General features: G+C 44.8%; 1 protein-coding gene and 1 long non-coding RNA gene across 3 annotated transcripts in view; one reads left to right on the plus strand and one right to left on the minus strand.

The window, feature by feature from the left end:
• Positions 1-21680, plus strand: part of TMEFF2 (transmembrane protein with EGF like and two follistatin like domains 2) — a 132781-nt gene extending 111101 nt beyond the window's left edge. The window contains exons 8-11 of one of the 2 annotated variants that reach the window (XM_069781867.1): positions 12757-12880; positions 14429-14587; positions 19909-19995; positions 20404-21680. In XM_069781867.1, coding sequence (XP_069637968.1) covers positions 12757-12880; positions 14429-14587; positions 19909-19995; positions 20404-20500 — 467 coding nt within the window. In that variant the 3' untranslated portion in view covers positions 20501-21680. Of the gene's footprint in view, positions 1-7212; positions 12483-12756; positions 12881-14428; positions 14588-19908; positions 19996-20403 lie in introns of those variants that run through there. The other variant, XM_069781869.1, reaches the window with a different exon arrangement.
• On the minus strand, positions 12618-17958 carry LOC138685135 (uncharacterized). The gene is made up of 3 exons (XR_011324397.1): positions 17826-17958; positions 14230-14306; positions 12618-12744 (listed from the first exon to the last, which is right to left on the minus strand). It is a non-coding gene; the product is annotated as an uncharacterized lncRNA (long non-coding RNA).
• Positions 21681-25199: the final 3519 nt, after the last annotated feature.

The following is a 25199-nucleotide window of genomic DNA, read 5'->3' on the forward strand; positions in this document are numbered from 1 at the left end:
TCTCCTCGCTGCATCTCAGAGACCAGTTACTGCCTGATAGACCTTCGGTATTTGAATAATAGACAAAAAGCTTAAATTTGTACGGTGCAATTTAGACCCTTTTCTTGCAAAACCAAGAACATGCAAAGGTTTTGGCTTTGTCCTGCCATTGCCGAGTTTCATGACAGATGGGAAACAAAGTGTATCTTTGGGAAATTAAATAAAAGAATATAGCAGGTTTTGTTGCAGCGGCATTTTATATTGTTTTACCATTTTCTCCTACACTTAAAATTAGGAATAGTAAGGGATATCTTTCTAGCTTCAGGCACGGGAAAGGAAACATATTGAACTCCTGATTATTGAGTAGGAATTTCTAACGTATAGTCTGCTAAAAACTGATCCTCTCAGCAGCCACAAAAGATTTTAACAATAGAACTGGGCAGATACAGAAAGCAAAGTTGTAGACTGTGTGGACCCATTGCCATCACAGTTTTACAATGCAGGACTCACTCAGGGGAGACAGGTGAGTAAAAATAGAGACAGACTGAGCAGGATTCATCCCTCAGCAAGTGTAGTGCTTTGCTTTTTCTGGAGGAGCGATCACAGTTTTGCTACATGGCAATAAAATGTATTTACTGTTCTGAATAGCCTGAACAAAAGCAGCAAAAAGCATGACTGAAACCACACTTTTAGCCAACAACAGTCATATCTCTGAGTAGTCACAGGCCATTCAGGGTCATGTTCTGGCAACTAAAATAACCAAGATATGCACAAAGGATGTGCCAGGCATGTGATTCAGGAAGCATTCAAAAATACCACATATAGGAATTATGTATTTTTATTTCAGTCTCCTATTTTCTTACACACACTTGCCCCAAATTCTGCAGCTCTTTCTTCATTTTCCTGGATTAATTCTCTTGGGCAGCATGTTTTTACAAGCACAGATGCTACCTTGGAAAAAAAAAAAGGAGGGAAGGGAGCCAAATGGGTGTCACACTCCAGTTTGGCAGCACCTTACCAACATGCGCCCCCCCCAAAAAAAGGGGAAAAAAAAAAAAAAGACTGCTTTTAGTAATCAAAACTGACTATAAAATTAGTGCAAAACCTTCAGGTTGTCTAAAGGACTGAAGGAGATGCCTTGTGGCCAAAATGACATCCCTGACCTACTTGTCTGTGCTGTCACATACCTGAGTAACCTTTCCATCTCTGTGCTTTCCATCAAACATCTCTGGCACTTTTGCCATTCATACTTGCTTTCAGTTGTAATTTTTTGAGTTTGTTTGAAGTGCGCAACCAAAAAGTAAATTCTTATAATGTTGTGCTGGCAGGCCTAAATATAAGTCAGAGACCTTTTCAAATACTGCTTCTTGCCATCCATTGATCTCCGCAGAAAACAATCCATTCGGACCTGGAGTTCCTGTTGGAATTAGGGGACAGCCTGGTAATTGGATTAGGGTGCACTTTTATTTGCAGCAGTTTCTCAAAATGAAGCTCCTGTTTTGTTTCATTGATAGCCTGCCCAATCTTTCTGCCAGTAAAAGCCACTCACATAGCTGAAGAGTCAGGGTGAGGATTGATGGAAAATGCAGCTTCATGTTACATAAGATGTGCATGTTCCTCTGAATATGATCAGGTAAATGCAGATGATAAGTGCATCTCCACACAAACATGGAAACATGCTTTGTTAATCCACAGTTAAATTGCTTAAAAGCAATTTTTATCAATGTAGCCCTTAAAAATTGGAAGAGCCTCTAGTTGCATCAGTGCTTAAATTCCTGCCAGCCATCTGCATAGGTGTCAAAGAGGGAATAACTTCAGGACACTGGGATTGCATGTATGAATTGGAGACCTTTGGAGTCTACATGATTGTAGGGTATGGAGGGGAGAGGAAAAAACTGTATTTGACTTCCATATTTCCAGAGATGGGTTGGAAATACTAAGTTAAATTTACAGGTGTACTCCCAGAAACACACTGGGCTTGATCTGTATGGAGAATGAGTTAGCCTGGTGGCAATTGCAAGGCCATAACTTAGGGGACTACAACACCCTGTTTTACTAGTCCTCCAGAACAAATCTGCGCCAAAATTGTTGTTCGTAACTCTTACCCAATCTAGCATTTTCTTCTGTCAGAACATATGCATACTTTATCCCACTGTGTTTATGAAAGATGTCCTTAGACAGTTGAATTTCCATATAGCCCTTCAGAGCCATACAGCAGTTGCAGCCGGTCGCAGCCTACCCTAGTGTGAGCCATGTTGCCCTCCAGCCACGCAGAGTCCCACCAGGCACTGAGAGCACTCACACCTCATTTCTCCCATTTCATCATCCCCATGGAGGAAAAGGTATGTCCTAGGTGGGCAGAGCTGCACTGGCAAGCCGAATCCTTTTTTTCCAGATGGGCAGTGAAGGCACAGCCGTCCCCGAGCCCCCTCCCCGCACACCCGTGGCTGGGGGACAGGAGACATCGTTAGTCATGCGACTGTCCCCCGGGGAGGTGCCAGCAAAATGATCTTGCTCCCTCCACACATCAATATTCTTGACACCTGTCTTAAAACTTAGGTCATGCATATCCATCTACTCTTTGAAAAGTGTCAGAAGGGTACAAATATCCCTTCACTATTTTTAGGGCCATATCAAAAGTATTTATCAGCTTTCTGGCACCTCATGCCATTTGTCATATTTGATGCTATCTACCAGTTGTCAGGGAAGGCGGATGAAGTCCTTCAGAAACATAGTGGCAGATGGGTGAAACTCCATCAGCTAAGACCACAGTCATGGTATGGTGACTCCCAAGGGGTGGTTTTGCCTGTTGTCGCAGTCGGGAAGCGCCTGTCGTGGTCCTCCGACAGCAGGTGGAGCAGGGGTCGAGGGAGCGGCTCGTCCTCACCTTGGCGTTTGCCCACCCATGGGGTTGCGGGGATGTGGAGGAGGTCTGCTCGCAGCCGTGGAGCATGGCTGAGCTATGACAGAGGAGGATAGCTGATGTCTGGCGACTCCGCCATCCGCTCTGCATGCCATCAGCACTCCCACGCCGCCCGGTGACACCAAAAGACTGCTTCCTTCAGCGCACACCCTTGGCTGCGCATCCCAGCACAAATGTGTACGAGGATGGGGCTCGATCTGTGTATTACACATAATTCATACCACTCAGGCTAGGTAGTACGTGAGAGGTGTTGAGATTCTTGTTTTTCCGTACACACGTTGCCAACGGGAAGCTCTTCCAGCTCCTCTGTAGCACATCCTCGAGGCACCACATCGGGCGGCTCTTTAATGTGCAGGTAGCATGTTCGTCCGCCTCATGCCACAGAACTGGGCTGGTTTCCTAGTGCTGTTGGTTTTTAGAAGGTAGTGTATTCAGGTTGAAACTTTGCCCACATACCATCTGCTTCAGCCTTATCTTTCTTTGACGAGAAAGCTGAATATATAATGTCCACTTGGCTTTCCCGATGTTACATAAGGTTGTGGTTTTGTGTTAGGTTTGCAGTTTTGGAGCTCCTCAGCAGCTCTTGCAACAAGCTCCCGCTCTTGTTTTCAACTGAAAGATCAGTGACAAAAATCAATACCATCTTCATAGCTATAATGAATGTGACCCACAGCCTTTTTTAGGATGACCACAAGCTTCCATCATATGTCTGAGGCCTATTTGCAAATATTGATTTGTATTGCAGATTATCTGTAGCCATTTCATATGAAATCTTAAGGTCTTGCAGTTTTGCTCTCTGTGCTCAGTTTGGTATCGAAGATACAACTATAAATCAAAAGACCTGCCCATAGAAACTATTGATAGCCAAGGTTGCCAAGTTATGAAAATGAGGTGTTTCAGGTTTTTTTGAGCTTCTTAAGAAGGATCGTTCTCAGAAAGCTCCAATTGAGTGAAGGCACTGCTTTGGAGTCACAGCAGACTCTGTTTACTCGAAGTGAGGAAAAAAAGTGGAACCTTCATATGCAAATGTATGGCATTTGGAAATGTCATCTAGCCACATCTACATATAAATAAGCCACTCTCTGAGTCCTGCACTAGCGAGGCCGCTTTGATACAGAAATTGCATAGTAGCACACAAAGCAGAAACAGCAGGACACCACTTGGTCAAGTTCAGGGAGTTTTGTTCCTTAATCACCACTTAACTAAGTTAACCAATATTGCTGTGTCGCTGCATGTTAGACCAGGAACAGTTGTGAATAGCTGCTGTTTCGTTTTGCTGCTAGGAAGAAGCGTGTGTACGTGCAGCATGGGGCTGTGCGGTAGGGCCGATGGTCTGGCGCCTGTGCCCCAGAAGATGGTGCTGAACGTAGAGATGCTTCCTATGTCAGCATCCCTCCTAGCCACCATCTGCCTCGTTCTGTAGATCCATACCTGCTTGCTCTGAAGGGGACATAAGTTGGTCATATAAAGAAGCATCTGCTGCTGCTAACATCCACGTACTGGGATGGTATTTCCATCTCTGTTTAATCTGGTATTAAAAAGTAAATTGCAATTCTCAAGCGTACTTTTTCAGAGAGGAGGACATAGAGAGGAGCCTTGGTCCGGTTCCCACTGTCCATTTTTTACCCCCTCCAGCACTGGCACTAATGAGTAGCTCGAGGAGAGGCGGATGGGAGGGAAAGCGAGCCGTCAGGCGCCCTGTTGGGAGGAATTTCTCACAGAGGGGTGACACATGCTCTGCTTGTGCCGTGCTGCGTGTGATGGATACAGCATTCGCCCCTCTGCCTTCAGGCACGCAGCCTAATTGGAGAGAACCTCACAAATCTCTAAACTGACACCAACTTTTTTTCAACAGAGAATTACAATAATAATAAGGTTAACTCATCCTCTAAGGGCTCTGTCATGAGCTGTCTAAGGAGATCATACGCAAGGAGAAAAACTATGACTTTATTCCTTTATATGGCTGGTTTCTGAAGGGGGAGAAAGCCGCTCCCATGGGGCCGGCAGCATCTCTCTTGACAGGGGGATCTGAGTGAAGGGAACATCAGCGGCGTGCCAAAAACAAAGACTAGCTGAGTTAGCACAAAGAGGGATTTAATCTATTCTAGGAATGGGGTTAACACAGATTTATTCAATCCTCGCACAAAAGAAGGAAGCACAAACTGTAAGGGCCCCTTTACCCAGGGCTTTGATAAATCCACAGTACGGCCCCACATCATTAAATCACATCCATAGCAATGATTGCAGGCTTCGAGACCAGCCCCCTCAGCAGCGGTCTTAAAGAGCTGCGTCTGTGCAGTTTATCCACAAAAGTATTGAGAGATGACTTAGTGACAGCTAACACAGAGATGACATGGGAACACAGAGGTGACATGGGGAGCTGAAGACCTTTCCAGTCTACCAGACTGGGAGGCAGGCAGGCAGGTGCCATTCACACGTGGCGATGAACCGCTCCATGAAGCTGCTGAAGGAAGACGTCAGTGCGTCATCTCTTGATGTCCTCAAATCAAGTGTGGAGGCACTTGTGCAGCATCTGCTTTAAACAACAGCGACCGCTGCTTTTACTGATGGCCTCGATAGCATTAAGTGGATGAAATGGGGTGGGGGGAAGCAGAGGAGGTCAGACAAGGTGAGACAACAGCCTGCTTTACCTCCCTGAATGAAACGGTCACCCCAGGGAGGAGTTTTGTCTAATGTGAGCACTTGAACACTGAGAAAATGCTGGTTTGGAGCAACACATTAGCCCACATGGCATTTTTTTTCTTTTCTCTTACAGCTTGGCTAATATCGCTGGGTGTTCCTGTTCAGACATGTGAGCAATGGTTGCTAGCGTGTACTTGTATCGCTGTGCTATTTTGGGGTTGTATTGCACCTTGTATTGCAATAGCTACTTGGTAGCACCTACTCGTGCATGTAGGAGCCTGTGCTGCTAGAGGTCTAGACAGTCTCTAGGGTAAGGCGTCTGTGCCTAGCCCGTGAATACAGGTGGACTATGGCCACTGAAAAAACAAATTAGGGTAAAAAGCAAAAGGTTACATTTAGTTTTGAGTAGACAAATGGTCTTGTTATTGTGCAGGAAAACGATTAATAAATTGCCTAATTTCAAGCAGTCTTCTCCAACAAGGAAGATATGTTCACAGATGTTGTAAATAAAAGTGCTTCTCAATTTCAAAAGTTCTGAGATAGCTTTAACATATATAGCATAGCCCACATATATATGCTGACAAGCTGAAAGTATTTTGTTCTCTATTTGAACATCTGGGGATTATTAGTGTCTTAATTCATTGGTTTCTATTATTAATTATGGCAGCAGGCTGAATAATTACGATACATTGCTGCAAAAGACAGAGCACAGTATTTTTTTTTCCAAGTGCACTAGGACATCTTGCCATCATCTCAAACATAAAAAGCACTAGATTATTTTTAAAAAGGAAAGTGGATGTTATCTTATTCGAGGGAACTCATTTGCATAGGGACATTTAAAATTAATAAATTACCATGTTGAGCAAGCCTATTTTGTGCCTGAGAAAAGAAGTGAATGTAATTTAATTCACAAAGTTTCATTTCTTTTTTTTCCTCTTGGTAAAGCAGCTAATATGGGGAGGGTATTTTTTGTGCACGTTATGGAGAAAGACTAGCTTGAAGTTTGTACTTGGAGTGGCTGCAGGATGAATTTAGGCTAGGGCTGCAGCATAGTGGTGCCAGACGTTTTCAGCTGACATTTGGTGTCTCACTTTCCACTAGCTCTCAGGGAGAGTGGGCTGGTGAGCTCCCTCTTGAGCGGCAGCAAGCACTTCCTTCTGAATTTTCACTCCAACGCCCACCCAAACAGTGATTTTCAGGCGAGTTGCTTGTACACATATTCTTCATTGTTAAGAGACACTATATTCATAAGATCAAGAGCAAGATTTTAAAGGTTTTGAAAGAAGGGAACATACTGTGTCAAGATAATTAATAGGTCAGATCTGAGCAGCTGTTAGTGGTGAGGTATGGCTGTGTTGGTGGACGGCAGCGTGGTTCCTGGCAGCTTTGTCAAGGGCAGGGTGTCTGGAGCTGTTGAGCGGAGACGCAGGAGAAATCTCTTTTCTCTCATCAGAGCTGGGTCTGAGCTGGGATTTATCATCACAGTTCTTCATTACAAGTAAGTAGGAAGCCTGCTTAAGGACTTCATCCTCATAAGTTGCTGTGGGACCTCAGTTCCTGCTAGATGCTATTAGAGAGGAGGGAATGTACCAGAAAACCTGCTAAAGCAATTCTGCACTTTCAGAGGGAGCAACACCATTACCACCCCATTCCTCCTGACTTTGCAGAGGGACCTTCGAACCGTTCCTGGGCTGAGGAAGCTCCCTTTTACCCCAAAAGAGCAGCAGTTGCTGACTCTGTGAAGACTGCAGATAAGTAATGTAAACCGTCCCTAGGCTCACCCACAGGATTCAGATTCCCACCCCTAGTCAATCACTGAAGCTCTTCCACTAAACTCTGGGCGTCCTCTACCTTTGCTCCACGGGTTGATACTCTCTGGGCCTATATTTTTATTTCATATAAGAATTGCCACACCAAGTCTCTATCAAGCAGAGCAGAAGAGCTTTGTTAAGTGAGTTCCCAATGCTATGCTCTGCAGCATATCTTTGGGAAAGCTGCCAAGAAGGTAAAGGGAGTGGGGGGGACACACTTCCAAAAGGGGTTGAAAAAGGTTAAGGACATACATTTGACCCAAGAATCCCTTCCCTCCTTTATAAATCCTCTGATAATGTGATGTGTAAAGAGTCACTACCTCAATATCAGCAAGAGCTTTCAGCTGCAAATTTGACTGACTTCAGTGGTATTAAAAGATTAAACTATTATGTAAGTCAATTCTCCTTAACCACTGTTTCCAACGAGATAGGTGTCAAAATAGCTTCTGCTGCACATCATTCACCATCTCATCCCTTATTTGATGAAATATATGTGTATATATGTATATTTTCAGGACCTCCCTTGGTCCAGTGATGACTGTACACTAGGTATTGACAACGTAAATGAGCCAATATTTTCTTATATGGGCATAATCTATCAGTTATTCTTTCCATAAGCTCCAACATTACACGCTGCACAACAGTGAAAATGCTAACATGAGAATTTACAGGCTGTGGGCCTCTACTTTGCTTGCCTGAAATCACCTGGAAGGTCTCACTGATTCAAACATAAAGAATGACAGAATTATCAGCCCTGCAGAACTGATTGTGAAGTGCCTGACAGTCAATTTTTGAATGTAAGAACCCTTTTTTTTTGCCTAGATTTTTATCTAATTTATCCAAAGTGGCTTGCAGGAACTTACGTCTGGAAAGAATTTGCTGGGCACTCTAGGCAGTACTTCATATAATCCTCATCAAGGGCACTAATGGATTTATTCGTTTGTCAGCAGCACTACTCCACATGTTCAGTTGTGTAACAGAAGATCCACACTAGCCCAGATGAGAGCTGGGGACCGGTGAGGGCTGCCCAGAGAAGAATCTGGCTGCATTGTTTTCATCACTTGCAGAGTCAGGTCCTGCAACTAGGCAGGCTGTTTTGGCTTTTGAATTTCAGCCTTCACTGAATTATTTTCCTGAGAAGCCTAATGGTGCACATTCCGCTTCCAAAAACTGAAGAAAAGGCATATAGCTAAACCAGAAATTAAAAAGAATACAAAATATATTTGAAATAATTCTTCCACTCCTTCTTAACAGAAGATGGGAACACCCATAGATACTAAGGAATTTAGACAAGATAGCTTTAAATAATTTATTTAACATTTCAGAAGATAATCCATCAGGAAAAGCAAGATCACTGAGTGGGTGGTCAGTCGCACTGGATAACTTTTCAGCATCCATTTTCTTACCCCAGCAAAATAGCTCATCGTCTTGGCATCTCCCTGCCATCCACAGAAAGGTTGGAGAGCAAGTGTTCAACTGGGAGACTCTTCTAGTAAGCAAGATGATAAGCTGTTTCAGTCTACACAAAGTAGCGTCTGTCCTCAATGCATTTAAAAATAATCTGTTTTGACTAGTATATCTTATATGATAGGCTATCATGTCATGTTCTGGCACTAACAAAAGATGTGAACAATATGAAATGCCATGTTAGGCTAAAGATGCAAAAAATGTTGCAGAAATGCAAAAGATGTTGGCTTCATCAAAGTGACATTTTCTATCAGAAAAATGCTTCAAGAAAAATGTTTCTAAATGCAGTTGATCTGGAGGGTGAAGATGTATTTCTTTTTACAATAAAAAGGAGAACAATTCTGAGAAATGTGGCGGGAATTATGTTTGTCCAGATAGGAGAGACTGACCCAGTCGGTCCAATTTTTATCTTTAGGCTTTACAGCTTCTGTCTCAAATTCCAGCCATCACAAAAAGGCACAGATCTGTCTTTTTCGTGCAAATAAAACTTGCACACATAGTTGTAAATAACAATGCAGCAAGTCTAATGTTTGAAGAGGAGCTACTTAATTCAACATTACTGAAACCTGACTAACTTTGAATTTGGTCTCTGTCATCGCTTTATGAATACTAATCTGCTGTGCTTGGAAAAAAGTGGGTAACTTTGTATTTAAGCTTTACTCTCTGTAGGCATAAGGTTGGTGGGGTAGAGGGGCTCCTTAGTTTAGTGATACTATAATCTGATTAGTGCAGATTGCCTCCAGTACTGAATTTATAAATTATCCGAGATTATAATAAGGGGGGAAGTCTTAATTTATTTCATTTAGTTTTATTTTTTTAAACTTTGTACAGTTCTTATTTGATTCATAATTTAAACTTTTTTTTTATTCATATCCTCTCTTTTTAGAAATGATTTATAGTTCTTGTTTCATAGTGATGTAAACCCTGTGATTCATTCATGACAGTATCTCATCGATGGCTGGATTGCTGAAAAGTGCTCACATCCTTCGGGAAAGAGAGCAATCGGCTTTAACATAAAGGAACTTTTAAAGCATATCTTGGTGTTTGGGTCTCTATTTTGAATCTGAAAAGATGTTTTGTGTAATGAGAAAAATAACCTGTTTTGAGGCAGGGGGGTTATTTGGGGTGAATTCAAAATGTGCTGCAAGAGGAGGGGAACTTATTTTCTGACGTGAATGATGCTTTCATTGTGGTCTGTCGTTCAAATGACCAAAATGGCAGATCAAACTAAATACAAGGTTTTTTTCCCCTCTCTTCCTTTATGTTCAATCTCTAACTCTTTTAGAGGAGTCATCAGTCAAAATGAGGGACTACAGACAATTCGTGTCTAAGTTTTGTGGTTTCTTCCAAGCCAGATGACAAGGGTTCCCATATGAAGCGTTTATCGTATGAACTGCTAGCAAAGCTTGGGCCATCTCATTTTTGATTCAGTAAAGCATTTTTCATCATAACATTACACTTAGAGGTGTAATTACAAGATCTGCAGGATCCTAGATTTACTTAAACTATGCCTTTTAAAGAAAAGACCTTTTTAAAGAAAACACGGTTTCTACCCACATGATTGCAGGAGGAGGAAAAATCTTTCCTCTTTTTACCAGCCCTACAGCCTACACACACAGAGAGCATCTGCAAGTCTGGGAGAGGTCCTGGTCCTCTTTTCAAGTCCTGGCAGATTAGTCTGTCCTGAAAGTAACAATTTCCCTCACCATCCTGAAGCGTGCCTTTAAAAAATAGAAACCAAATGGTATCCTACCGTTTTAGCAACACTGCTGGCTCATCTGAGAGAGGAGGGATTCTCACACTGGTTGGTGGTGGCGCACGGACATCGCAGTGATATCTTGGTACCTGCGAAGGAACGATCAGAGATACACACACAAACACACACATGCACAGAGCAGTCTCCTGTTCTTCAGAAAGGAAGCAAACTTCCTCTTGATAATGGAGGATTTGGAGGAAATGGCATAATATTTTCCACAATAGAAAAAATGTGTATTAATAAGGATCCCATATTTCTTGCTGCAGTTTCCTGGACAGAAATATATTTGTATGTGGACCATAGCAGCGGTCCAGCACACCCACAAAACATCGGGCATGGTGCATAGATGATCACTACATGGGTATGGAGTCTAACAAGTCCCAAGCACATTGGGATCTGTCTGTGTGCACTGGGCAAGTCCATTGATAGCTGACACACATCACGCACACATTTTTTCTGTTCTGGGAAGATTTCCAGGTGGAAAAAAGGAACATACATGAAGTCCTGGTGAGATCATAACTCTCTATGTATATATTTCACATGCTGGTAGCCAGTGTCTCACCTAGAGGGTAATAGGTAACCAAAAATGTTTAGCACCAGACCAAATGGACTTTCTGCTCCCACCTCTTTCCAGTAGCAGAAATTCCTGGGCAAGGTCTCAGAGGAGGTTATACCATGTCTATAACATGCCTCCTGTCAGCCCATCCTGTGCTGTCCCAGAGACCGCTGTCAGCCCCAAGCCCAGGAATCGTCACTGCACCATGATGCCCGCTTCTGCACTGCGTTGTCATTAACAGCCTTCATGGCAGCCTTGCACAGATATCCCAATGTAAGCAGGGAACCAGGAGAGGCAGACAGGTTTGTCTTCAACATATGTGCATTTAAAAAGATGCAATAATGGTCCGTAGTGCAGAGGTTCTGAAGGTCCTAACAATGAAAGAGAAGTTAATGCTGTCTACAGGGATGTAGAGGTTGCCCTGTCATTCTCGTTTGCTGGGAGCTTGTCCTCGCCTGTTTTAGCATAAGGACAATATAACCAACTTTATTAGTGCAAGTTGTTAGAGACTCTTAAAACTCTCCTTGGACAACAGTGACAGGAAAGAAATTCATTATGAAAATCTGAATCTTGGATCTGCCGCACACGCCTTTCCCAAAGGTGGGATAATACCTAAGCATACCTACTGCTGGCATGACTGGCTTGGAGGCAGAAAACAAATTGCAATTGTTTCATAACACTTGGGGACTTCCTTTGGAAGATACAAACGCTTCAACTTATTTGTGTGCAAACTACATTTCCTCAGACATCTATCATGAGATTTTCTTCTTCTGTTTTTAATTAATTGTGGCTAGTTGATACTATCACAGAAAAAGGATTTTTACCATTTGAGATATCATAAGTATTGATTAAATGGAAGAATTTGCCAAAATTACCTGGTTAATTAATACCTCAGTGGCCTACAATATTCATGTGAGTTTATTGCAAGTAACGCTCTGCATTTCAGCCCGTGATGTAAATGTTGAGCACATACCTGTTTCAAAATGAAGCCTACATTTTCCTGGCTACATGGAGGGAAGTATCTTCCAGGATTTGTAGTCTCAGTGACTATTTAACAGCTGCACAAGCAGGCACAGAAAGTCAGACTAGTTCAGAGGTACCCGTGCTGTGGGATGGGGAGGAGGTCAGGGCACAGGCGTGCAGCACTGATGATAAACTTCAGCTCCTCTACTTCAGCCATAAAATTTTCTTTCTGAATATGTTCTGTTGAATGACCAAATGTATTGTAATGGTATATTACATGCAAATATCCAGAGCCTTTCTCCTAGCCTTGCCTGGGTGTGAGGAAACAGTCTGCAGAGGGTAACAGAAATGATCAGGCATTTTTCATGTGCTATTCTGTAATCAGTTTTTGAATAGTCAAATTATTTTTCCTGGTATCTCATTTGCTGTAACTTGACAGGAATTAGATATGCAAAAGAATGACAGAAAACCTTGCAAAGCTTTGCATCTACATTGGCCTACCTGTTTCAAGGTGCAAACCCTTGCTCTTGCTTCCCATAAACAACATCTTTCACGTCTTGTTCTTCTGATTTTCCTTTCTTTTATACGTTGAGTTCTATCCATCATTCCACCTTATCCTGCATTGTCAGGTTAATGTTCCCTTCACCTGTGTTCACAGAGAATGCAAATAAACTGGAAGAAAGTGCAAGAGGGATCTACATCCCTTGTCCAGAGCATTACAATGGCTTCTGCATGCATGGCAAGTGTGAGCACTCCACTAACATGCTGGAACCGTCTTGCAGGTAACCCTTCTCCTACCAAGGAGGAAAGGCTAAACACATGAAAATATTGACTTGCAAAACCACTTAATCTAGATAAACTATAGAAACTAATGGTAACCATGGCCCTTTGTGCTACAAAACCCATTAGACGTAAATTATTCAGAAAGTCCTCATTTTGTGTGGCAAAAGTGTATTGAGTTACACACAACGCTAATTGATTGTAAAAACATTCAGTAACCTTCAGTTATATTTAGATAGATCTTACAAAGCACTTCAGAAAGTGCCCAGGCAGCCGCTAGGTAGCCTCCTCAGGAGGAGGAGGAGGAGAGGAGTGCCGCCAGGGATATGTGCCTGCTATGGCAGGAGTGACGCTTGTGGGGCAGCGAGCTGGGGCAAAGGTGGCTCCTTCATGCAGGAGGTGGCTTTGGAGGAGGTTAAGGTGGGGAGGAGGAGTAACAGTGAAAGCACACGGTTTTGCAGCAGATGCCTCCCTGCAGAGGTGGGGATATTACTTCTGAAGTCCAACCAGAGGCCTGCTGGCAAAGAAAAGGACTATTACGCGTGAAGCACCATTTTGCCTGGGACATTGGACTGGGAGAGAAAAGATACGGAGCAGACTTCTCCCCCAGGGCAGATCCTTAAGCCAGCTTCTCCCAGCTCCCACAAACAGCCAGGGCACATTTTGCTCTTTGCAAGCTGCTGCATTTTAGGTTCTCCATTCAGCTGGAAAATGTCCTTTCCTCAAGCTGCTGGCTGCTGGGGGAATGCAGGAGAGGAAAAAGGTGGAAGCTCAAGGCTTAACCCTTCAGGGTTAATGCGCCACTAACACTTCTGAGAGGAGTCCAAGCAATCTGGCTCGGTCTCTTATGGTTGCTGCTGCCATTGACCTGGATTTTTGCATTTTCTTGCTTGGGCTTTTTAGGGGAAACAAGGCAAGAGCTAAAATGGGAAAACCACTGCTTGTTCCCCAAAATCACAGAGAGGAGATGTCGGGCTGCAGGATGGGAACCGGTGAGCAGCGCAGCAGGCGGCATTAGGGTGGATGGTTGCAGCATCAACAGAAGGTTTTTTATAGCAACCAGACAAAATGTAAATGATGTATCCACTTGCAGGAACATCTAATCACATTTCATATGGAGCTTAGATGATTGCTTATCACCTCCTTAGGGGTAATCTGCATAAGGAGCCACAGCTAGATGGCTTTCACCCTCCCCCACCTCCCCAAAGAAAGGAAGAAATCTAAAATATGTTGTGCAAGGAACTAAATGGATTCTCATCACAACGGGCAAGTAGTTCCACTTGATGCTAGATAAGTCCCAGCCCCCTGCGCACCTCCGGGCACTATCGCAGTGTCGTCCACTCTCACAGACCTTGGTGATGCTGAGGTCCTGAAGTCTTCCCTCTGAGAGGTCGAGGAGGCACCAGTGCTCTCTCTGGGGAGCCCGTCCTGCAAAAAAAACACATAAGCTTATGCTTAGGCCACTGATTTATTTTTTTTTTCAGATATAATTTTTTCGGCATTCTTTGAAAGCAGCAGGTATAACTGGAAAAAATATTTTTTTGTTTCAGATGTGATGCCGGCTATACTGGACAACACTGTGAAAAAAAGGACTACAGCGTTTTATATGTGGTTCCAGGTCCAGTAAGATTTCAGTATGTCTTAATAGCAGCTGTGATTGGAACCATCCAGATTGCTATCATCTGTGTTGTAGTCCTCTGTATTACAAGGTCAGTATCTCTGGTATTTTGCAATAGAAAAAGAAAAGACTTTTGTTTTTCCTGCTTTGTCCGCTGATTATACAGATTTCTGCAGTGACACTACTGATAACAAACACTGTTTAATTCACTAACAAACAGAAGATATCGTCTGGTCCAGCCAGGCAGTGCTCCTTCATTATTATGACTGAAGTTTTACTTCCATCTTAATCAAACTTAGGTAGCAACACTGCCTACAGCAAGTGAAGTTTCCTATTTTGTATTCAGATGCTTGGACAAATATTGTTCATATAAATAAGGGGAATATAAATACAGCAGCTGGATCAACACTTAATAAAACTAATCATATCTCCATCTGGTTTCCTCAAGGGCCCATTCCCTTAGTCCTAATCAGGCAGAGCATACAAACTTTTAAGCCTGTTTGCAATCCCGTTGATTAAATGATTTCATTAGGCTTGTATACATGTTCAAAGGTACCGCACATATTTAAGGTCTTCACTAGATGGTGGCACACCAAGCCATATATAATTTTTATTTTTTTTTCTTTAATGAGGAGGAAAGGGTTATTTGAATGTAAATGACAGCCCCAGGGTAGTTCAGAATGAGAGGGGTAAATGCAGTCCTTCCCCTCCTACACGTGCTGCTCTACCTCCCCACTGAACTGTGTTACTGTCTCTGGGAGGGCTTGGGGTAAATTCTGAACTTCAGACGTCTTTGGGCTTCTCTCAGAAATCATGAGGTTAAATTAATTCAGCTAGCAGCACTGATAAATCACTCTTTTAGAAATAAATTTCTTTTTAAAATACAAAAAAAAAAAAAGCCAGGTATCATACCTCTGCAGAAAATGAAATCTCTAATATATTTCAGTCCCTATCTTGCACTACCTGGCTAGAAGACAAGTGTAGCATTTGTTCCTGGAAAAGGCAAAGAAAAAAAAAATCATAAACCCTTCCCTGGCCTAAAGGCATAACACAAAACCATCTGATGAAAGGTGGTTGCTTTTTTGGCCAAGCCAAGTCCATCAACTCAATGGTAAATGCCGAGTGAGGCCATAGATTACGGTGGTATTCACAGAAGTAATTCAAGCAACCAAAAATGTAGTGTGTAGTAAGAAAAAGAAGATGGCATAGTAGCTGGTAATGGAACAAATGCTCTGTATCATTTTGTCAAGTGACTCTAGATTTGTCACCTTGATGCAATAACGCAGAGTACTTTATAATGAAGAATGAAGGCAGTGTGCTCTGAGTGATCTGGTACTGTAATGCAAATTACCCATCACACTGTTTTCATACATAGATGGTACTTTTTCCCGCACACTTTGTAACCAAGTTAATTTATGATCTTTTGACTTTTTTCTGTAATGCATGTAATTACTGCAGAGCATGCTCCATCCCAACATAATGATTCGAGATACATTTGCAAAAGTGTACTCTTAAGTGGCCTAAGAGAAATCCACATGACAAGAGAGCATTGTGGCAGCATATGCATAAGTAACTGAGTTTTTGAAGTCATCTGCTTTGGAGAACCTGACTGTGCTGGTTTGAACTCCGCACCCTGAACCTTGAAAGTGCTAAAACCACCCTACCAGGATCCTGGGAGAAAGAAGGGAATCTTCACTCACTCAGAGGCCACTGCAGCCAAATTCTTTTCCACTCGTTTCAGTGCAGCTTGACCTAATTAATTTACCAAACGAGTTCGGTGCACTGTGTCCAAACCCTGCCTTTGAGTCACATAAGACTATCACTGTAAATCTTTTAGCTATCGTTACTGTTGTTGCTCTTAAAATCTTACCTGTGCAGTGGTGTAAATCTACAGGGTGTCCTCCATCGCTGGAAGGCTCTGAGCAATTCCTGGGCACTTTTAGGGCCACTGTTGCAGCGACACTTTAATCTGACTAAATGAGCTGTGCTGCTGACAGGGGCAGTCTGCCCTTGGCCCTTCCCCTGGCTCCTGGGCACTTGGTCCTGCCAGTGCTCTTGCGCCACCATTAGCATTTCTGTAGCCACACAACGAACGCGGTCAGGGGACAGATTCAGCTGAAAACTCAACCAACAAAACCAATGATTTGTTTTTAAGTGGCTCAATTCCTTGATGAGGTTGGCCACCTGGCTACTCATCGCTAGTGCCAGCAGTGGGAATAGGCGGCTGGGGTGGAGGACTAGAGGACCAGAGGCCAAGAGGTGCAGAGGGAAGGAGGTGGAGCCGTGAGGCACAGTCCCTACGCCCAAGGACTTTTAGCTTAGAGGTAACGCAAAGGAGAAGCAATGATAAAAGTGAAGGAGGATGGTAAATAATATAGGTATGGCCTAGTGTCATAATGATTCTCAGCAGTTTTCTTTACAGCTTTGCATTTTTAGTGCTTCCCTAATGTTTAGTCACAGCAGCTTATTTATGTGAAGAAATAACTTGATTAAAAATGAATGCATAATGTGTTTTACCTGCTATGAATCACATTGTGAGTAACTCAAGCTTGCGAGCAAGCTTCAATGGAGGGAGGGCAAGCAGCCTGTGCTCCAGTACCTAGTTTACATTGATGTAACTGCTGTGTTCATAAATGAAGGCATCCCACACACAGAGCTCTACAAAGAACTTTTGATTAAAGACTTAAGGACCAAATAAAAGCTGTCACTCAATTTTAGCAGATGATTAAGTCTAAAAAGCTGGTTAAATGCCAATGCCCCTCTTAGGAAACCCAGCCGCACTTCAGACACAGGCTACCTGTAAATGCAATAGCATTGCATTTAAACAGTCGTGGTGTCAGTACTTGGTCCTGGGGCCTTCCCAGGCTTCCATCAATTGGTAGCGTAGTGGATTATGCAATTAAAACATGGGCATTTTTGGTTAAAAGATGCTTTTTCATCATCTTAATTGGAGTAATCTCTACATTTGAATTGACTTCTCTTGACCCTAGACTAAGCAACTGTATAGATACTGCCAGTGTCGGTTTTGGGAAAGCGCCTGTGAGATGCTCATCTCCTTGCTTCCAGCTGAAGCAGTCGGTATCCACCGTTCTCCAGGAATGCACAGCTGCATCCCCTGGGATTGCTGACCATCCTGGTCAGCCCCCAGCCACCTGGTACCTCCATGTTTCTTACAAAACCAGTCTGGTTGTGCCCACTGGGGCTTCCCACGCCTGGTTCCCAAACCCTGCTTTGCATGGCTGAGCACTGGGGCAAAGCAGAGCTATGCCTTCTGGTGTAAATCCTCATCCTCTGGGACTCAGGAGGAACCCCTGGTAGCTCGGTCACACCGTGTGGCCGCCGGCTGCTGCAGCAGGATTTAGCAGTGCTGTCTCTCAGCGTGTCGAGGTGTCAGTGCTGTCTCCCAGGGCGCGCTGCGAGGTCCTGCTGTGCCATCTCCGGCTGAATGGGCAGGAGAGGCTGCTTGGGGACAGTCGGGGCTGGGAGGCTGTCAGCGTGCACATGACATGCGGCTCAGTGAATCAGCCCTGTGTTTGCTAACAACGGCTCCCTGACTCACTCAGAAAGTTTGATCGCCTTTTTAGGAACACGCAGTGAATAATGAGTTTGTCATGAAATCACAGACCAGCTAAAGTCTGCATTAGTTTCATAATGAAAGCTCTGCCATAACCTCCAAGAGCGCTGGAGATGCAGGCTTATTTTTCCTGGAGTAATGGTAGCAGCCTACTTTACTGCTTCCAAGAAAGGAACAAGGCAAATTATAGCACACAGCCATACAGTTTCTCATGAGGGGGTGGTCCCGTTGGCTTAAGAGTGAGGCAAGTCAGGACAATCTGACCCATATTTTGTTAGACACTTACATAATTGTATTTCAGGGTTTTGAAATGCTTCATAAGTCCTTATGCTCTTGGTTAGCCTTTCAGTTGGCGTCACAAAGCTATAGCATCACTCCCATTCAACAGGGGGGGAAAAATGGCCTTTTTGATTTTAAAGGGCCAGTAAAAATTTATTTCACTCTATTTTGCTGTTAGTTATTTGACATGGAGCTGAAGGCAAGTGCTTTGAACTCTCAGTGCACTGAGAGGGTGGGCTTTCTCCAGGGCATAACCCATAGGGTTTCACAAGGTGCCGCTAAAAGCCTTCCTTAATAGAAAAACAAGTTAGCCCGATACAAAGGGAATTTTCTTCTGTGTCAGTATGGTCTGGAGTATTGTGGGGCTTTCTGTCATGCCACTCCAAGAGGGTGTTTCAGTCTTTCTTGTGTGGCTGCCCACGCGGAGGGCAGAATGAGGTGCACCCGGGCTAAAAACTCCTACTGAGCTTCAGCTGAAGAAAGAGGACAAAGGCATGGCCGAATTAATTAAGAATAGCTTGTTCCTCCTCCTGTGCAAAATGTTAACTAGATCACCCTGGGTAAAGCACCATTTTTATGGCTGGTTGTTTTTCTGTAGCTCCCCATTTTCCTACTGGTACCACAACTGCAAAAAGTGCGAGCGTTTTTAGTGGGTGTTGGTGAGCCTGCTGTGGTTCTGCTTGCCCGACAGTTTCTGCCATTACCTCCTTGGCTTTCAGCTGCTTAGAACTTCCTGCGGCCTCCACCTGGGGCTAAACTTCTCCATGCTTTCTGGCTAAGGGTGCCTTTCCAGGGGAGGAAACCAGAAACACGCCATTATCTTTGCATTAGCGGGGAAACGCTCCGTAGCATCCCCATAGCTGACACTGCTGCAGGTAAAAGGTTGAAGCGTGCCCTTGCTGAGGAGCACCGTGAGGTCCTGAGGCAGAAGAGATTTGCTTTTGCAGCCATCCAAAGGAAAATAAGATTTTGGTCTTTCCAGTGCGATTGCTGTCCGCACTAAGCCAAGCAGCCGTGTGAGGAGCGCAGCGCCGTGCAGGCACCCGTAAGTAAAGTAGCTGCTCGCTAATGAGCTGAGCATGGAGCATTTCCATGGAGACTAATAGGGACTGCAGATGCTTAGCTCCTCGGAAAGGCAGCCCCCCCATCCACTTGGTAAATACTTCATAGACCTGGGACGCCGAGCAGGTGAGCGTGAGACCATCCTAAATCCTCCTCCTGTGCCTCGCTGAAAATAAACCCGTTATGTGAAGATGAGAGATGCTGTGCAGTTGGGGCTGTCGCAGCGCAGCAGAGCCGCCGCCACTGCTCACCAGTAAGGAGCAGGAATCTTAAAATTTCCCTTGCCATATTTTTGTTTACAGTATGTTTTGTGGGGTTTGGAGGGGGGGCGTGTTGTGGTACCATTGCCATTAGCCAGCCCACTTCATTTCACTGAAGAGGAAACGCACTGAGGGCCAGAGGATGCCTCTCTCGCCCTCACGTCCCCTGCTGCCCGTGCCACCTCTCGAGCAGACGCATTGTTAAGAGCCATGTATTCTCATAACTCTCTTTTCCAGGAAATGTCCCAGGAGCAACAGAATCCACAGACAGAAGCAAAACACAGGGCACTACAGTTCAGACAACACAACAAGAGCATCGACAAGGTTAATTTAAAGAGCGCATGTTTCCACAATGGCAAAACTAACTGCAGAGAGCTTGGACTACAAAATACAGTATTATAGACAAAAGATTAAGACAAGATCTACACATGTTGCCTTGCATTTGTGGTAATCTACACCAATGAGAACATGTACTACAGCTATATTTGATTATGTATGGATATATTTGAAATAGTATACATTGTCTTGATGTTTTTCTGTAATGTAAATAAACTATTTATATCACACAATATAGTTTTTTCTTTTTCATGTATTTGTTATATATAATAAATACTCAGTGATGAGAAAAAAATTGCCTTTCTTAAATTTGCTGTATCTCATAGCTGTGTATAGTCTTGGGATATTGTGTATGGACACTAACAAATCTCTTCTTTTTTTTTTTTCTTTTTCCAGTTCTAGTGGCAATTTTGAGTCTACTGAACTCAGTAGTAGGGTTTTGAGTTGGTCCAAGATCAGCGACAATTATGGATGTGGGAAAGGTGAAGAATAATTTAACCTACATTGAGGAGGGATAAAATATTTCAGATCCGGAGTCAACTACATTTCATCAGCCTTCTTCTCCCATACCATCTATCTTTACTCTCCCATAGCTTAGGAAGTCTTTGCCTTCTAAATTAAATCCTAACCGAAGGGGAAATGGAAATTCTCAGTAACCGCGATGAGAGTGTCGGGGGTAATGTTTTGATTTGGGAGGGAATTAGGTGTCTGTCAAGGTGAACTCTACGAGAACGCTTTGCAGAAGCTCCAACTCTGGTCACTGGAGTGAGTGAAAATTGCTTCTTACTGTTGATTGAAAATTATTAGGTTAAAAAAGTTAATAACATAATAACAGCTGAAATGCCAGCACCATTTGTACCTCATGAACATGCTGATATAATTTATTTTTTCAAAAAGAAGGTGAAAACCTCTCAGAAAATACCTTATGAATAACTTTATGGGCGACCCTACTCCATTAAATGGAATGAACTCAAATGTTGGCTATACCTTAGGAAAATAAGGGCATGTGTTTTGTCACATCCACATGATGGACAAGATGCAAAGTTATTTCCACGGTAGCTGAAACTCTCCAAAACATATTCATTCGAGAAGCTAATATTACTCTAGTTTGGGCTCTGAATCTTGAAGACAACAGAGCAAGACTGAAGGGCAGAGTGCAGTAACTTCACTCCTGCTGGATAACATCTGCTCCGCTAATTGACTACCGGAGTACTAGTCACACTAAATAACATAACTGAGTTCAAAAAACCTTGCAACAGTATTCATTACTGTGCCGCTCCTGTCCAAACAGACTTTGCCTAGGCAGAAAGCACCCATGACGAGAGTTAGGAGTAGTTCGCGCTGTCATCACCATGTAAGAAATTGCATTTGGGTGAGAATCAGATCTGGGGTTACCTGGGATGATGTCTCACGAGCGTGTTTCCATTTCCTGCTTCAGCATCCGTCTGACCACTCACAACAGTCACCACCCACCCCACCGGTGACAGTCCACCCGGTCTGGCCTTCAGACACGGGTGAAGCAATACTTCTACTCTAACATGGCTTGTGGTCCCGTCCCCCTGCCCAGCCTGCTTTAAAGTGAATCCATTGCATGATGTTCACACGGTCTCAGTTTTTGTCTTGTTCTGGGTTTCTTGGCTTTTTAAAGGTAATAAAAGGCGATTGGCAAGAGATGCTTCCAGGCACCTGGTCTGTGCTGATTGATGGGAGTGGGAGTGCGGTGCTTTCGCAGGCAGCGAGGCAGACGACGGTGCGTGGCAGCAGCTCTCCGGCGCTGGGCTGCCGGCCCTGCCGGCACCGTCTGCTGCCCGGAGCGGTGGGCTGGGGCGAGGCAGAGGGAGCGGGGGGCTGCGCCGCCGCTGCCTGCTCCTCAGCCCTCGCCCCCAGCTCTCCGACCCACAAGGCCTGTTTGCGGATCAGAAGATTGACGGTGCGGGGTAGGAGCGTGCGGCGAGCAGGCGTGAGCCTGGCCCGCTGGACCACAGGAACATTTCCCTGCTCAAACCCACCGAAAAGCACTCCTCTTCGTCCCAGTCCTTGCTGGTTTTGTCTCCCACGCACAGGCTCGGCAGGGGTGGTGCGACACGGAGGGGAACCCAGGCACAACCACGCCGGGCTGTACAGGTTTGGTGGCACACGATCCCTTCTAGGGAGACTTTGCAAGCTCTGATCATTAACTGATACCTACTGGCATTATAACACCCCTCTTCAGAGCCCTCCATCAGCTAAACCCGATGCAGCGATGGCAGCGAGCACCTCCGAGGAGCACTTCGGCGTGAGCTTGAGGATTAGGTTGGAGGTGGCAAACGTAGCCCTACCCTGCAGCCCCACTCCCACTGCACTTTGTGCTTTCTGAGTGAGGTGTTGGAGTCTAACAAGCATCAAAACCGCAGAGTTTTGAGCCAAATCCAAATGTCAGTCCCCCCACTGGGACTATCAGATCTGGATTGTTTATTTCAGTCACTTACAGTAGCTACAAAAATCAAATGTTAACACATACACACTGCCATGTAGCTATAGCAATAAACCTAATTAAAAAAAAGGCAAGGCTTGGCTTGGCCTGGCCTAAAATAGCATAGCGTCACTTAGAAGTAAAAATAGGAGTCCAGCACACTGTCTCTAAACTTCCCAAAGTTATTTGCCTTGCTTTTACCATGCAATGTCACATTTAATGCCTAAACAGTCTGCGTTTTGCGAGGAGTTATTAGCTGCATCCCCAGCCGCAGTGTCTCTCACAAAGCCTTCACACCTCCGAAAACAAGGCTCATATTTTTTAAGTACCTGCTGCAGTCCAGAGGGCAGAGAGGGAAAAGTGATTTTGGTTTTAATGTACAGAGGGCAGCTCCCACCAAACCTCTTTGGGCCTTTCAGACTTTTAACCTTCAAGATGCTGGTATGGGCACACAGTCTGAAAATAATAGTGTCTTGGGGCTGTATGTACAGGAGTGGAGATTTCTGCAGAAAACATTTGCAGAATTTGTATCAAGGACAGCAGCAAATTTGGAGATGGGGGGCTTGGGGTTGCTTTTTCATTTTCTGAAGGGACTGGAAAGTACATTTTTTAAAGCCGTACACTGGCCAGAACTCGAGATCTGAAAAATCTTTGTGCAGTTTAACTTCACAAACTGAAGGGCGGTGGGCTGGGCACCTAAGGACCTGGCTGGGTGAAGCCACGGCTGCGGGGATAGTGCCACGCATGGAGGCAGAGCCCAGCTCCTCCACCCGGCGTCACGTGGAGGGCTGCCGATGTGTTGCCGTTTGTCCGCTTCTCCGTGCATTCTTACACCAGCAAGAGCAAGGCCCCTTGCAATGCCAATGGGTGGGGGCTGGTTCCTTGTCCGGGAAGTAATTTGTTTATTTTGGCTGTTTCATAGACATGTTTTGTCATGGCACTGTGGCATCTGTAAATAGCCTCAAATACCAGCACACACTTACTTACTTTACAAAACACGAGAGAAGACCTAGATGTACAAAACCACTGACGAGACCAGTAATACCACGCTCAGCACAATATTGCTTAGGGGCAACCCATGCCACCAACCACCCAACAGCCTGCAGTCACTTGCCGGCCTGGCTGTTGTTTTACCAAGGCCAAACCACTTGGTAAAAATAGGACTGCTGGCACACCCATTCCCCCGGGCTTTTCCTCTCAGACTGCAACATTTTTGGAGCAAGGAGCCGTGATGCATTTAACACAACAGCATCCTGACCTCGGTCCTCAAAATAAAGCCAGATGTGTTATCGGCACCACTGAGTGTTGGTGAGCAGCGCTCATCCGCCCGCCCCCGCCGGGGATGTTCAGATGACGTTCAATCCCTCGGTGCCTTTGGATGCAGGTGAACAAGCCCGCTGTGTGGGATCCCAGTGCATAAAGAATTCGGTTCCGTACAGCCTGACTGCAGCGGATGGGTGACACACAGCTCTCGCCTTCTCCCACCCCAAATGCTGTGCTACACACAGGACAGGCACAGCTTCCACACCTCTCCATCATGATGCTTTTCCTTAAAATAAAGTCTGATCAGATGTTCATTATCATTCCCTTTCAGCTAACGATAGTGAGACATGATTTACAGAACATTACCGTTACAAAAATATTATAATAAAGGGAGGTCGGACATTCTGTTCTAGCTACTGGCTCCCTTAGCTCGCCTGCCTCTGCGTGCTGAGGAGCCGTGATGACCTCAAATGAAAAGACACCGGGGCCATTTTTCCTTGCTGCTCTAGCCATCAGGGCCTCACCCCCCCGGGCAGCACTAAATCAGCTCGGCTTTGCCGAAGCATACTGGCTGTCAGCCTCGAGAGCCGTGGGATGAAGGCAGGGATGAAGGCAGGGATGCCTGCACGTGTCTATGATGTCCCACGTGCAGCTTAACCGAGGGGGCGGGTGGACGTGGGCAGAAGGTGGGCGTCGCGTATCGCTGCCTCCTATTTTCCAGAAGCAGCTCTCAAAAAGTCTCATCTTCAAAGAGCTCTCTAAAGCTTCTTTGAAAACAAAATGATTAAAGGCTATCTTCCCTCTCATCCAACATCAGACACATCTCGCGCCGCATCCTTGCTTTCACCCCTTATTATGCATGCAGCTTTTCCGCAGCTCCCAGTTTTGCGTCGGGATGGAAGTTACAACCCTGAATTAAAAGCGAAGTTCATTACTGCACATCAAAGTAGGCACCGCGCCTCGGCCAGGCGTGCCCTTTCTTTTATTTATAGGTACGTGGCCGGGCCGGAGAGGGGGTTACAGGGGCTGGGGTGGGGTGGGAGGGGCGGTGCAAGGTATTTACAGATATCAGCCCCCGCAGGTTTGAAAGGCAAGCTGGAGGCGGGAATGCCCACGGCTGGTGGTGCTGGTGGGGTTTTTCCCTCCAGAATAATCAGTACCCTCAACTGGACTTAAAGGTAGATGGAGATACACTGGGCCATTGCAATTAGGTCTTTAGAGCCATTTTTTTATTGTGTTTTCATAATAACAATAATAATAAATTATCTATAGTTCTGGTCTGGACAGGCCACAAGCTGGCTGACTGAGCCTGTAAAATTGTGCTCTGTTTGACACAGGAGCCAAAAGTCTCATTTTTTTGCCCTGCGTGCCCACGGCAGCCGGGACGCTGTGCCCTGCCGGTGCCACCACAGTGGCGTCTGCCGGCACCCATGGGCAGGAGGTTCAGGAGGGGCAGGCAGATCCACCTCCTACCCCG

Source organism: Haliaeetus albicilla, chromosome 4 (assembly GCF_947461875.1).
Source record: "Haliaeetus albicilla chromosome 4, bHalAlb1.1, whole genome shotgun sequence".
In the NCBI taxonomy this organism is placed as follows: Eukaryota; Metazoa; Chordata; class Aves; order Accipitriformes; family Accipitridae; genus Haliaeetus; species Haliaeetus albicilla.